The 12,076-nt window shown below is 41.3% G+C and overlaps 1 protein-coding gene across 1 annotated transcript in view; it reads right to left on the reverse strand.

The window, feature by feature from the left end:
* The window catches only part of SYNE2 (spectrin repeat containing nuclear envelope protein 2), a 300,041-nt gene that overhangs the window by 35,650 nt on the left and 252,315 nt on the right, over positions 1–12,076 (reverse strand). Inside the window, exons 96-98 of the mRNA XM_055132548.1 lie at positions 4,793–4,948; positions 1,800–1,958; positions 568–734 (exon numbers count right to left, since the gene is read on the reverse strand). Of these exons, the coding sequence (XP_054988523.1) occupies positions 568–734; positions 1,800–1,958; positions 4,793–4,948 (482 nt within the window). The remainder of the gene's footprint in view (positions 1–567; positions 735–1,799; positions 1,959–4,792; positions 4,949–12,076) is intronic.

Here is a 12,076-nt window from a genome sequence, read left to right on the forward strand (position 1 = left end):
CAAATCCAAGAGCAGTTAGAATTTCCAAAAAATAGTGCCTTGAGGATTTCTTTTCTTATGAAGTATCCAGTTCTTAAGAACTCCAATTCATATCCAATTTTATACTAATGAAAAAAATATTAAAGTGGGATATGCTAAAATATACTCTTTCAATGTTGAAATAAAAAATCGTGTCCTTTGTTTTGGGAAGGGGGTCTTGGGGCTTCTAAGTGCTGCTGTGTATACTTAGAGGTACTTAGAGACCCAAAGCCCCAGGACTAAGTATTCAGTGATGAGAGATGATTCCTGGCAGGGCTTAGGGTGCCAGGCACCACATCAGAACGGTGTAAAGTGGTGGCATGAAAAAAACTGGGGTCGGCTGTGTGCATGGAAAAATGCCTTACTTCCTTTACTCTCTCTGGCTCCCATAATTTTTTGGTTTTAGACTATATTTGTCTTTTTCTCCATGTTTATAAAATTGCTGGATTATTTTAGAGGTCAACTTAGTGGCAACTGGGCTCAGTGTCTAGGTGTGTGAAGTATCCACTATATCCAAGAAGCTGGGGTCATTGTTAGACCATTTCTTACCTTGATTCAATGACATCAAAAAGATGCTGCCAACGATCATTAACTTTATTGAGCTTGTCATCAATCTCAGTGGCTCTTGCTTTGCTGCTGGCCTTCATCAACTCTTCGGCCATTTGCTTTAACTGTAACTTGTTTTCACTAAACAAGTTTATTTCTTCCATGCAGTCCTGGCAAAGGCATCCAAAACCAGATTCTGAATCACTAAGGAAAATTCATTTCTTCACCAATATAAACACATTTGTTTCTTGAAAATTTCTTAAAATACAAAAATTAAAGAGATAGCTTGATGGGCCAGAGCACATTTTGTATGCAAGAGGCCTATGTACAAGCTATGACATCTCATGGTCCCATGAGCAGTGCCAGGAACAGTCCCCTGAGATATGACCCAAAACCAACCAAACAAAACCCCCGGAAACTGTCATGTCCACGAAGGAAACTAACTTTTGAAGAAGAGTTGCAAAATCAAACAATGACAGCTTGACACCAGGTAATGGTTCTGTTCTTTTTTCACTTATTTTGGTTTTTGGACTATACTCAGCTGTGCTCAGGCCATATTCCTGGCTCTGTGCTAAGGGATCACTCCTGGCAGGGACACTCTGAATTTATTACTATTAGAAAATAATTCCAGGGACTATTTTCTTAAATACGTTTATTTATTTATTTCTATATAGTTTTCATTCAGAAGCTATTTTCTTAACCCAACAGCTTTGGTTTCCCTTCAGAATTCTAAGTTTATCTCCTTAGGAGCTGAGGGAAACTGGGTACCACGAAGAACTTCCCTGAGGTATGAGAGCCTGACAGTCTGGGCGGCATCCTAAAGGATATATTCTCCACTTTCCCTTCTGGAGACAACTGGCCATTTCAAAGATATAACCCTGGGTATTGTTGATCTCTTCCTTCTGGCAAGTGGAATTCTTTAGCTCTGATCACTAGATGAACCCTAATTCACAGGGGTGTGTACTAATGCTTAAGTGGAGGTCAGTGCCTTTTCTGGCTAGAGTTTCTTAAGGGGGAAAGCAATTTGCCTCAGCATGGCATCAGATCCACCCAGAATGGTCTCTGGGATCCTCAACAACTTCTTCATGAAAAGGAATAAAAATAGTGAGAAATTCCCTTCAAACTTCTATGTATTGGAGACATATCTCCAGGTACTATACTATTTTGAGTGTGGGAGTGTGAAGGGCTAAGAATTCTGTGGTAGTTGTCACTCCACCTCGGGTATCCCTGCGTACCTTCTGTAACTTTTCAATCATTTCTTCAATGCTAATATCGGCTGTTTGTAGAACTTTGTTTTCCATCTGCACCAGCCATGCACACAGCTCTTTATTTTTTTCATTAAAAACAATCCATGAATTGAGTTTGTCTTCAACTTCCTGTTTGCGAACAGCCACCTGAAAATAAAAATACAATTGACAGCTGAATATAGGCAGGAAGAAAGAAATTTGGTTCCCTTTTCTTTCTTGGGTTTCATTGATTTTAATCAGAAGCCCTAAGGACTTAAATCTCTATGTTTTCTTGGCGTAAGGGCATGGAGTTTTATATCAACACAAGTTAGATCCTAATAAATGCTATTTTAAAAGTCACAAAATAGGGGGTCAGAGAGCTAATGTAGCGGGTAAGATGCTTGCCTTACATGTAGCTGACCCAGGGTTAGATCCCTGGCACCATATATGGTCCCCTAAGTTCACCAGAAGTGATTCTTGAGCACCTCTGGGTGTTGCCCACCCACCAAAAAAGTTACAAAATAAAGATTGTAGCTGACAATTTTGTAGCAGACTTCACTTTATCCATAATGACCCAAATAATATATTTTATCTAATACACTCCTATTATTATCAGGTTATTTTAAGAAAGAGTAGGTGAATAAAGACACTAAGCATCATACCAATGTCTTCTGATCCTTGTTCTTCCAATATACTTTCATTGCTCCTTACTACAAGCTAATTTAGAACTTATGTGAATCCTTTACCTTTAAAAAAATGATGTCTTTATTTCTACTTAAGATCAATTTTCTACCTATTTAACTTGAAAACTATAAGTCTATATCAAATATAAATCCAACATTTTATAATGCAAAAAATCACAAACATCAAGGACACTAAATGCTTTAGTGCTGTTTTTTAAAATCAGGGAAAAATTAAAAATGATGCACCTTACTCTTTGACTTCATCTTGTCATTAGACACTAAGGTTTAGGGTAGAAACTATGGAAATAGGATCAAATATCCGCCTGCAGTAAATAGGCTGGGCCCCCAAAACCTACTGCCCGACAGTATATAAGCCATCCCAGGGCGGTGAGCAGCCAGGGGACTTCTTACAGGGTTAAACTTTATTTCTTAAAAAAGTTCAAATTAAGGTGCTGGAGCGATAGCACAGCGGGTAGGGCGTTTGCCTTGCACGTGGTTGACTCGGGTTCGATTCCCAGCATCCCATATGGTCCCCTGAGCACCGCCAGAAGTGATTCCTGAGTGCATGAGCCAGGAGTAACCCCTGTGCATCGCCAGGTGTGACCCAAAAAGAAAAAAAAAAGTTCAAATTTAAAGAAAGCAAATATGTCTTTTATATGTTCTTCTAAACATATTAAAGTATTCTCTGGTTTTAAATATCCTTAGAACTTTAGTTTTTATTTATTAAGCCCCGCTTTTTTTTTTTTTTTGCTGCACCTAGCAATGATCTGGAGTTACTCCTGGTTTTGTGCTCAGAAATTACTCCTGAAAGTGATCAGGGACCATGTGGAATTTGGGGATTTTGAACCTGGGTCAGCTGCAGACAAGACAAGTGCCCAACCTTTGTACTATCTCTCCAATCCCAAATTTTAGTTTTTAAAGGTGGGTAGGAGAAAGATGCCAGTGGGTGTTTTAACACCTGCTTTACAGATGGGGAGATCACAGTTGACTGTCGGATTATTTTCCTATGTGTACAAACAAACTACTCTCTACCCTGGCGCAGACTCAAAACAAAAAACCTTTCTCTTTCATTAGACAAAAATGCCTAATACTTATAAATCCACCCAGTCAGCGATGTTTAAAATGGCTCAAAAAAGAAAACAACAACAAAACTAGCCCTAAAAAAGAAGTTTTGAGTTTCCATTCCTCAGGGAATTGATCTTGGCTTTTTAAAATCCTGTTCTTTTTTGTCCAGCTTGCTCTGATTGGTTTCATGAGGGTAAAAATTAGGAACATCTGGGCCCTATTCTTTGCTACGACCTTAACTTTTCAGATACCTTTCACAGTCCAAATCTTTTCATTTAGATGAAACATAGTAAGACATTTAAAATCTGTACACAGTGAATATTACTGCTAATTAAAAGTAGTGGCTTTAATTTTTAAAAATAATTTTTAAAGTGCATTTAAGCATCCAAACCTCAACTTTTAAACATAGTTCTTTCTGTGACAAAATATGAGATGACGGGATTTACTTTCTATGTTTGTTTCGAGAACATAGATTGACTGAACTCTTAATTCCATTCTGATCCTGTCACCAACAGATACTGTAAAATATTCCCATCACAATCCAGCCCCTATTATTAGACAGAAGAGAAGAAGCGAGGAGATAACCACTGCTCCTTACTACAAGATATAGAGTTTTATGTGAATCTTTTAACCTTAAAAAAAAATCACATCTTTATTCCGGCTTAAGGTCGATTTCCTACCCATTTAAACTGAAAATCAATTTCAGGTAGCAGTTTCTTTCAGGGCGCTCCAAAAAGTCAGATGCTTAAAATAACAAGAGACTGCATGTGAATGCAGAGTTCTCTAAAACATCGCCCCCTGGCCGCGCTCAGCCTGCCTCCTGCAGTTTCTTGGGCCCAGGAGATAAACTGCTTCATTGGCGGACCTGAGACCACTTCGCCGGTCCTGATTCTAACATATGCCGATTAGTTCTTGTCATTTATACACGGCAGAGAGCGCGGCGTGCACACCGCCGCCCAGAGAGGCAAATTTCCCGTCGCACTTAAGGGCGACTTTTAGAAAAGCTCATTAAAAGTGTGCCAAGCCCCAGCATTTAACGCTAAAGAAACAAAGGGTGAGATTTTGTTTAAAACCATGTTGTTGCCTTCTAAAAGGAAAAAAAGAAAAAGAAAAAGAAAAAAGCAGACAGCCTGGTCTCTAACAAGAAAAGGGCCCCCGGGCTCAGTGCAATTAAGCTCCTTTCTACTTGGTCAGGCCTTCAGAGACGTTTCAATCAATTCCAGAGCAGCGCTGCCCGGTCGTTCGCAGACTCACCCTCAAGCAGAGGTCCTCCCATTGTCTGCGCAAAAGCTCTATTTGCTCCTTCAAAATCATCACGTCCTCCGCAAGAATGTGCTGGGTGAAGTCGGCCTTTACAGTGGGAAGTTCTTGCAAGTTCTGATGCCAGTTACTCAAAGAGTTCTCGAGTTCCTGCATTTAAACATTAGAAGGAAAGAAAAACAACAGAAAACAAAACCCCTTCAACTCCAGCTGCGGTTGTTTCCAAACCTGTAGGCTAATCCTTTGACTGGGCTCTGGGGGAGGGGAGGCCAGCCTCGGGGCGGGGCCTGCGGCACAGACACGCCCCAGGCGGCAGCTGCGGTGCCGATTGGCCGGTTCTTTTCCACCTTTCCTCCCTGGAAAACTCTTCTCTACCTCTCTTTTCCTCTGCTCAGGTTGTTCAGATTCTTCTGCGGTTACTCTATTTGGAAGTCATACAGGTCTCTTTACGTGGAGGAAAAGCATTTTTGGAATCTAGCGGGCCTGTCACCACCCACCTTGAATCCCGAAACTATGTACCCAAGTGACAAAATGCGATGTCCCGTCTAAAACGGCGAAGAAATGCAGGGGTGCACCATGGCAAGCATGTAACAGCCTCCGTTCAAAGGAAATTATTTTGGTTAATTTTTGAAAGGAACGAGTACAAAGGGGAGAAAAAAATAAATCATTCCCCAATAGTTGGTAAACAGTAGCAAGAAACTGCAAAGTTTCCTCGGGCCATGTAAACATTAAACAAAACAAACAAACAACAACAACAACAACAACAAAAAACCACATACGTTCTTGGGAAATATTTTTGGAATTCCAGGAGTTAATCAAGAATATTAGTTTCAGCACAGGAGCGGTCAGGAAACTGCCTAACACTGAAATCCTGACATCTTTACTACGCATACAGTCCTTTGGGCTGGCTAAATTTCAAAGGTCATCTTCAAATCTGAAACCTGAAGGAAGAGACTGTTTCACTTACTTACATCAGCTGTCAGCATGGGGAAGGGTGGCAACAAAATTGTTCATTTTGATTTTCAGAGTTCTAAAGGCAAGTTTAACATGATCTCATAACTGGCCAACAAGAGCATACATTTAATAAAGCCCAGAGAATTGCCGACACACACCTCCTCTGCATTTTTTTTTTTCACAAGAGTAGCTAAACATAGTTTCCAATATTATGGGATTTTACACTTCTGTATGTGTATCAGTCTTTTTTTTTGGGGGGGGAGGTGTCGTGATTGGGTCACACCCAGTGGTGCTCAGGGTTCACTCCTGGTGGTGCCTGGCGGAACTTAAGTAATGCTAAGGATCAAACTGTGGTCTGTGGCATGCAAGGCAAATGCCCGCTCTAAGCCCTGAATTACTTATGCAGATCATTGTTTGGAGATTAAGGGATACCTTAATCAGAATAGAAATCACTAAACTTTGGAAATTCAGTTTTAGGCCAGTGTTTCCTACAGTGGGGATGATGCCCTCTCCCCACCCCCCAGGGAATGAAAAGGAGGTTAGTTAGAAGCCTTGGGTGTGACTGGGGTGGGGGGGAAGGGGTGAGGGTCACTGAGTAATTTTTTTCTTGAAAATGAGGTGATAAGTTGAATAAATTGGGGAACCTCTGTCTTACTTATTAAATCCTCAGGGATTTAGTAAAATGAAGATTTTAGTAAAAGATTTTTGTAGCAGAACTTTCCCTGCTCAGTTAAAGCCACAGGAGACCCAGTGTGAGCCATGCACTGTCTCTAGCTGGGCCCAGAAGGCCGCCAGCCCAGGGCCCTGATGGAGCAGATGCCCACACACCAGGGCGGCGGGTTAAGGTGGACCAGAGCCAAGCTGAAGGCAGTTTGGCTAGGACACTGGGTTTTCCATTTGATTAGGATAGCTACCTGGGAATTTTTATTTTCTTTTTGGGTCACACCCAGCGATGCTCAGGGGTTACTCCTGGCTTTGCACTCAGGAATTACTCCTGGCAGTACTTAGGGGACCATATGGGATGCCAGGGATTGAACCTGGGTCGGCCGAGTGCAAGGCAAACGCCCTACCCGCTGTGCTATCGCTCCGGCCCCTACCTGGGAATTTTTGAATATGAATGTTTTACACTTCTTAATAAGTATTGCCAGATATTATCCTCATAGCAATGACTATTTTTCTTCACATTTTTTCTGGTGTGGTGTTTTATATATTTTGGAGGCACATTTTGGAGGCACATTATGTGTAATGGTTCCTCATTCTTGTTAGACATTTCTCCCCCCACCCCCATTTCCAGTTTGAAAGGCTACCCATTCCTTTGCTTTGATGCTTCTGAAATACATTAAATTAAGTCTTTGGACTATAAGATTAGCTTATGGTTATCAAAAGGGACAGGAAAAATGTCTGGGGGGCAAATCAGGACAAACTGTATGGTGGAGGAAGGAACAGGTGAAGAACAGAAACACCATACATATGGTGAGTTTCAGTGCTGTGCACCCAAAACACCTATCATGTTACAATGCAAGATTACTTCGACAAAAAAAGAGCCAAACTACCTTTAATTCCGATGGACACTTTTGGGTTTCAGACATAAAGATAATTACTCAGAGGAAGCTTTTCAGAGTTACTGAACAAGTTTGTCCCTTGCTTCTGTTTTCTAACCGGACTGTAGTTCAAGTCTTGGACCCAAAGATGTGGTGATGAATGGAACCTGCAGTGCTGAGAATTACCCAGGTCATCCTGGCTGTGCTTGGGGGCTGCCAGGGCCACACCCAGAGGTGCTTAGGGATCAAGCGGTGCTGGGTATCAAATTAGGATCAGCTGCATGTCAGACAAGCACTTCAACCACTCCACATGAGCATGTCACTATTTTATACTCTCATAAACCTTTCTGTCCTCTTCTTGCTTTCATGCTTTCCAATTCTTTGCACACCTACGTATGCCTGTAGTGGGACTTTGGTTACTCTGTCCAATATACTGCCTCATGCTGGACCGAACTAGGACCTCCTAGTTTACTAGTGCACTGCCAGTACCTGCAACAAGGTCCCCAGGTCAAAATATTTGATTGAAAGGAAGGCAGTTTGGCAGTTTCTCAAAACCTGAAAATGCTTATAAAAGTCTGTGGGGAAAAAAGCAAGGATTTAGGCCCTGGAATTTGGTGCAGAGGCAAACATGAGGCTGTGAACTCAATCCCTAGGGCCACATGAGGCACTAAAGTGAGCTTCACAGCCCCACTGGGGATCCCTGGTGTGGGGAGGATTTTTATTTAATTGTAAGAATTCAAATAATAGGGTTACATTCATGATGGAAGTTTATTACAACTGATGATCACTATTGGTACAAACTTAAAAAAAATTTTTTATTTTGGGAACACTGGCCATGCTGAGGGGTTACTCTTGGCTCTGTACTCAGGCAACGCTCTTAGCAGGCTCCAGGGAACAGATGGGATGCCAGGGATCAAACCTGGTTTGGCCACCTGAAAGTCAAGCACCCTCTCCACTGTACTATTTACTGCTCTGCCCCCCCCCCCATACAGCCTTAAAAAAAATCTTATTTCTCTTTATTCACAATAGCTAAAACCTGAAATCAACTGACCTGTCCATTGATAAGTGACTGGATAAAGCAGCTATGATTTACTCAACGGAACATTAAAAAAAGAAAAAGAAAGAAAGAAAGGAAGAAGGAAGAAAGAAAGAAAGAAAGAAAGAAAGAAAGAAAGAAAGAAAAAGAAAGAAAGAAAGAAAGAAAGGAAGGAAGAAAGAAAGAAAGAAAGAGAGAAAGAAAGCAAGTGAGAAAGAAAGAGAGAAAGGAAGAAATTATGCCTTTTGGGACAAAAAAGGAATGGATGAAACTTGAGGTGACCATGCTAAATGAAATAAGGAAGTGAAAGGCAATTGTTGAATGGTTTCACTCAGATGTGTAATAGACAAAACTGATTCTCAGATTCCATAACAATTCTCAGATTCCATAACAATTACAGTGATGACCAGGGGCTGAAGCAATAGCACAGTGGGTAGGGTGTTTGCCTTACACGCGGCTGAACGGGGTTCGATTTCCAACATCCCATATGGTCCTCTGAGCACAGCCAGGGGTGATTCCTGAGTGCAGAGCCAGGAGTAACCCCTGTGCATTGCTGAGTGTGACCCAAAAGGAAAAAAATAAAATAAAATGCTGACAATAACATCAAGAATAACTTAAAAAAGAATTACAGTGATGACCAAAGAAGGAGTGGTGGGCAAATGGGAGAAATGGGCAGAAGGTTATTTTGAGAGTGAGATCACACTAGAACCAGGTGTGAAGCTACATACACCTCTGAAAGTCTACAGAATTATAAGACATTTTGTTTGTTTTTGTTTGGGGCCCACATCCACCAGTGCTCAGGGATTACTCCTGTCTTTGCACTCAGGAATCACTCCTGGCCCCATGTAAACCAATTTTCAGATGATTTAATAAGGAAAAGAGGAAGGCAGAGAAATAGTACAGTGGGTAGCATGTTTGCCTTACATGCTGATCACCTGGGTTTGATTCTCAGCATCCCATAAGGTCCCCTGAGCACCGTGAGGAGTAATTCCTGAGTGCAGAGACAGGAGTAAGCCCTCTCAGGGTGTGTTGCAAAAACAACACCAAAAAAGAAGGAAAAGAAAATTTGCTTGTGTTTTTGAATTACAACACTCTTATTTTCTAGCAAACTAATTGCAAAAGAGACCGTGTCAGGTTTCTTTTTCTTAGCTCAACTAGGTAAACTATCTCTATTGCAAATCTGTCATGTTCTCTTAGTTCATGTAGCATCTAATGTAAAACTTAAAGTCATTTGACTACATATATAAGGTTATGTGCCTGAGGTAACAGGCCTCAGCTGGACTCGTTGATAAAGCGCAATATCATTTAGGCCTTTGTGAAATCAGTTGGTGGGATTACAAAATCTCACTTCTCTACATAATTCTTTGGGTTTTTAAAAAAAGGGACAGAAAAAGATGTGAGGCTGGAGAGATAGAATAGCAGGTAGGCACCTGCCTTGCATGTGGTCAACCTAGGTTTGGTACCAGTGTTCCACGTGGTACCCTGAGAATTGTCAGGCGTGATCCTTGAGCACAGGAGTAATTCCTGAGCACTGCTAGGTGAGTTTCCTCCCCCGAAAAGTGTGATACATATGTGCACATATGGATATGTGTACATACTCATTATATACATATATATATACATACATATCGGTCTGCATGTGCATAAAGAAGTACATAAAATATGAAAAGAGAATATAAGAAAATAAGAGTGTTGTAATTCAAAAACAGAAGCAAATTTTCTTTTCCTTCTTTTTTGGTTTTGTTTTTGCAACACACCCTGAGAGGGCTTACTCCTGTCTCTGCACTCAGGAATTACTCCTCACAGTGCTCAGGGGACCTTATGGGATGCTGAGAATCAAACCCAGGTGATCAACTTGTAAGGCAAACATGCTACCCACACATATTAGCCTACATATGCAAAATATCTTTTTGTTTGTTTGTTTTGGGACCACAGTTGGCTGTGCTTAGAGCTTACTCCCAGCTCTGTGCTCAGGGGTCTCTCCTGATAGGAGTTTGAGGGGCCATAAGTGGTGCCAGGAATCAAACCTGGGTTGGCTGTGTGCAAGGCAAGTGCCCTATCTGTTGTACTGATCTCTCAGGCCCTGCAAAAAAAAGGACAGAAAAAAGTACAAGAACTAAAAGGAGGGTGGGAGAGATAGTACAGTGGATAAGGTGCTCGCTCTGCATACAGTTGACCTGGGTTCGATTCCTGGCATCTATATGATCCTCCGAGCCTGTCAGGAATGATTCCTGAGTGCAGAGCTAGCAGTAACCACTGAGTACCACTGGGTGTGCAACACCCTCCCCCCTCTGCCTCTGCCCAAGAAAAAGAGCTAAGAGGAAGAAAAATACTAACATTATTCATAGATGAGGAGTGCAGAGAGGTTCGCTACAGCAATTTTTCTAACAAAGTGGTTGTAAATGAAATTCATATTTAAAAAATCTCTCACACACATGTAAGTATGTAATTTTTCCATGCACTGACTTGACCATAATGGGAATGTAATTTTTCAAAGAACAAATTCAAGCTTGGACAAGCAAGCTTGCTGAGAGAGGGTGTGTCTCTCCAAAGTGATTCAAAGATGATAACCTCTGTCCTGAACAGGTTTCTTTATACTTGGGATCTTTCTGGAATATGGTCCTGGGTTGAATGAATTCAGAGTTCATAGCTCCCTGATTCCTTCTACTGAGAAACAGAATGCTAGGGCTGTGGAAGCTGAAAAGAATCCTTAGGAAACTAAGGGATACTTGGGAAGAATTATGCCCCCTCATCGGTTTATAGTATGCATTCTGCATCAGCTTCCAGTCTTTCTGGATGGAAACTCAAGGTATCAACTGAGAAAGTAACTCCAAATCCTCTCACTTGTTACTGAAGTAAAGATCTAAGCCTAAACCTGTGTGAAGGACAGAAGCTTTGAGGGCCTAGGAGATGGTATACTGGTTAGGGAATATGTACCCAAACCAGGTTCAATCTCTGCTGTCACATGGCCTTCCAAGCATCACTGGGTGTGGCCGTGGCACTCCCTGATAATGCATCCTCAGGTCCTAGTAGTGAACTGCTGGTCCAGTGGATCAAGCAGACCCTGAAAATAACTTGGGAGCACATACACACAAACAAACAACTCTGCAAATTATTCATAATGAAGGACTTATTAAACTAATGAAGTCATCCACTAACATTATTAACACCTCACCAGCAGTACTTAACTGTGCAGTATTTATAATAGACTTGTTATCTTTAAAATTAGGAATGATACAAATGCTCAGTGTTTTTCTAGAGGTACTAATAAAGGACAGAAAAAAGTATAAGAACTAAAAAAGGATTGGAAAGATAGTACAGTGGGTAAGGTGCTTGCTTTGCACATGACCAACCTGGGTTTGATTCCCGGCATCTCTGATTCCCCAAGCCTGCCAGGAGTGATTCCTGAGTGCAGAGCTAGGACTAACCACTGAGTACCACTGGGTCTGGTCCCCCCCACCAAGGAAAAAGCTAAGAGGGAGAAAAATATTAACATTATTCATAGATAGAGGTGATAGACATCCTAAAGAAGGTACAGTCAAATTATAGGAATTAGCAAGGTATTTGAATATTGATATGCAAAAATACATTGCATTTCTAAGCACCTTAAGTGATCATCAGAAAGCATAGTTAGCAAAAGACAGTATTTTCAGTAGTTTCAAAAAATAACACATTGGATGATTTGGAGTCAGAGTACAGGAGGCAAAGTGTTTGTTGTGCGCGAGCAAACCTTGGTTCGGGCCCAAG

Source organism: Sorex araneus, chromosome 3 (genome assembly GCF_027595985.1).
Source record: "Sorex araneus isolate mSorAra2 chromosome 3, mSorAra2.pri, whole genome shotgun sequence".
NCBI lineage: Eukaryota > Metazoa > Chordata > Mammalia > Eulipotyphla > Soricidae > Sorex > Sorex araneus.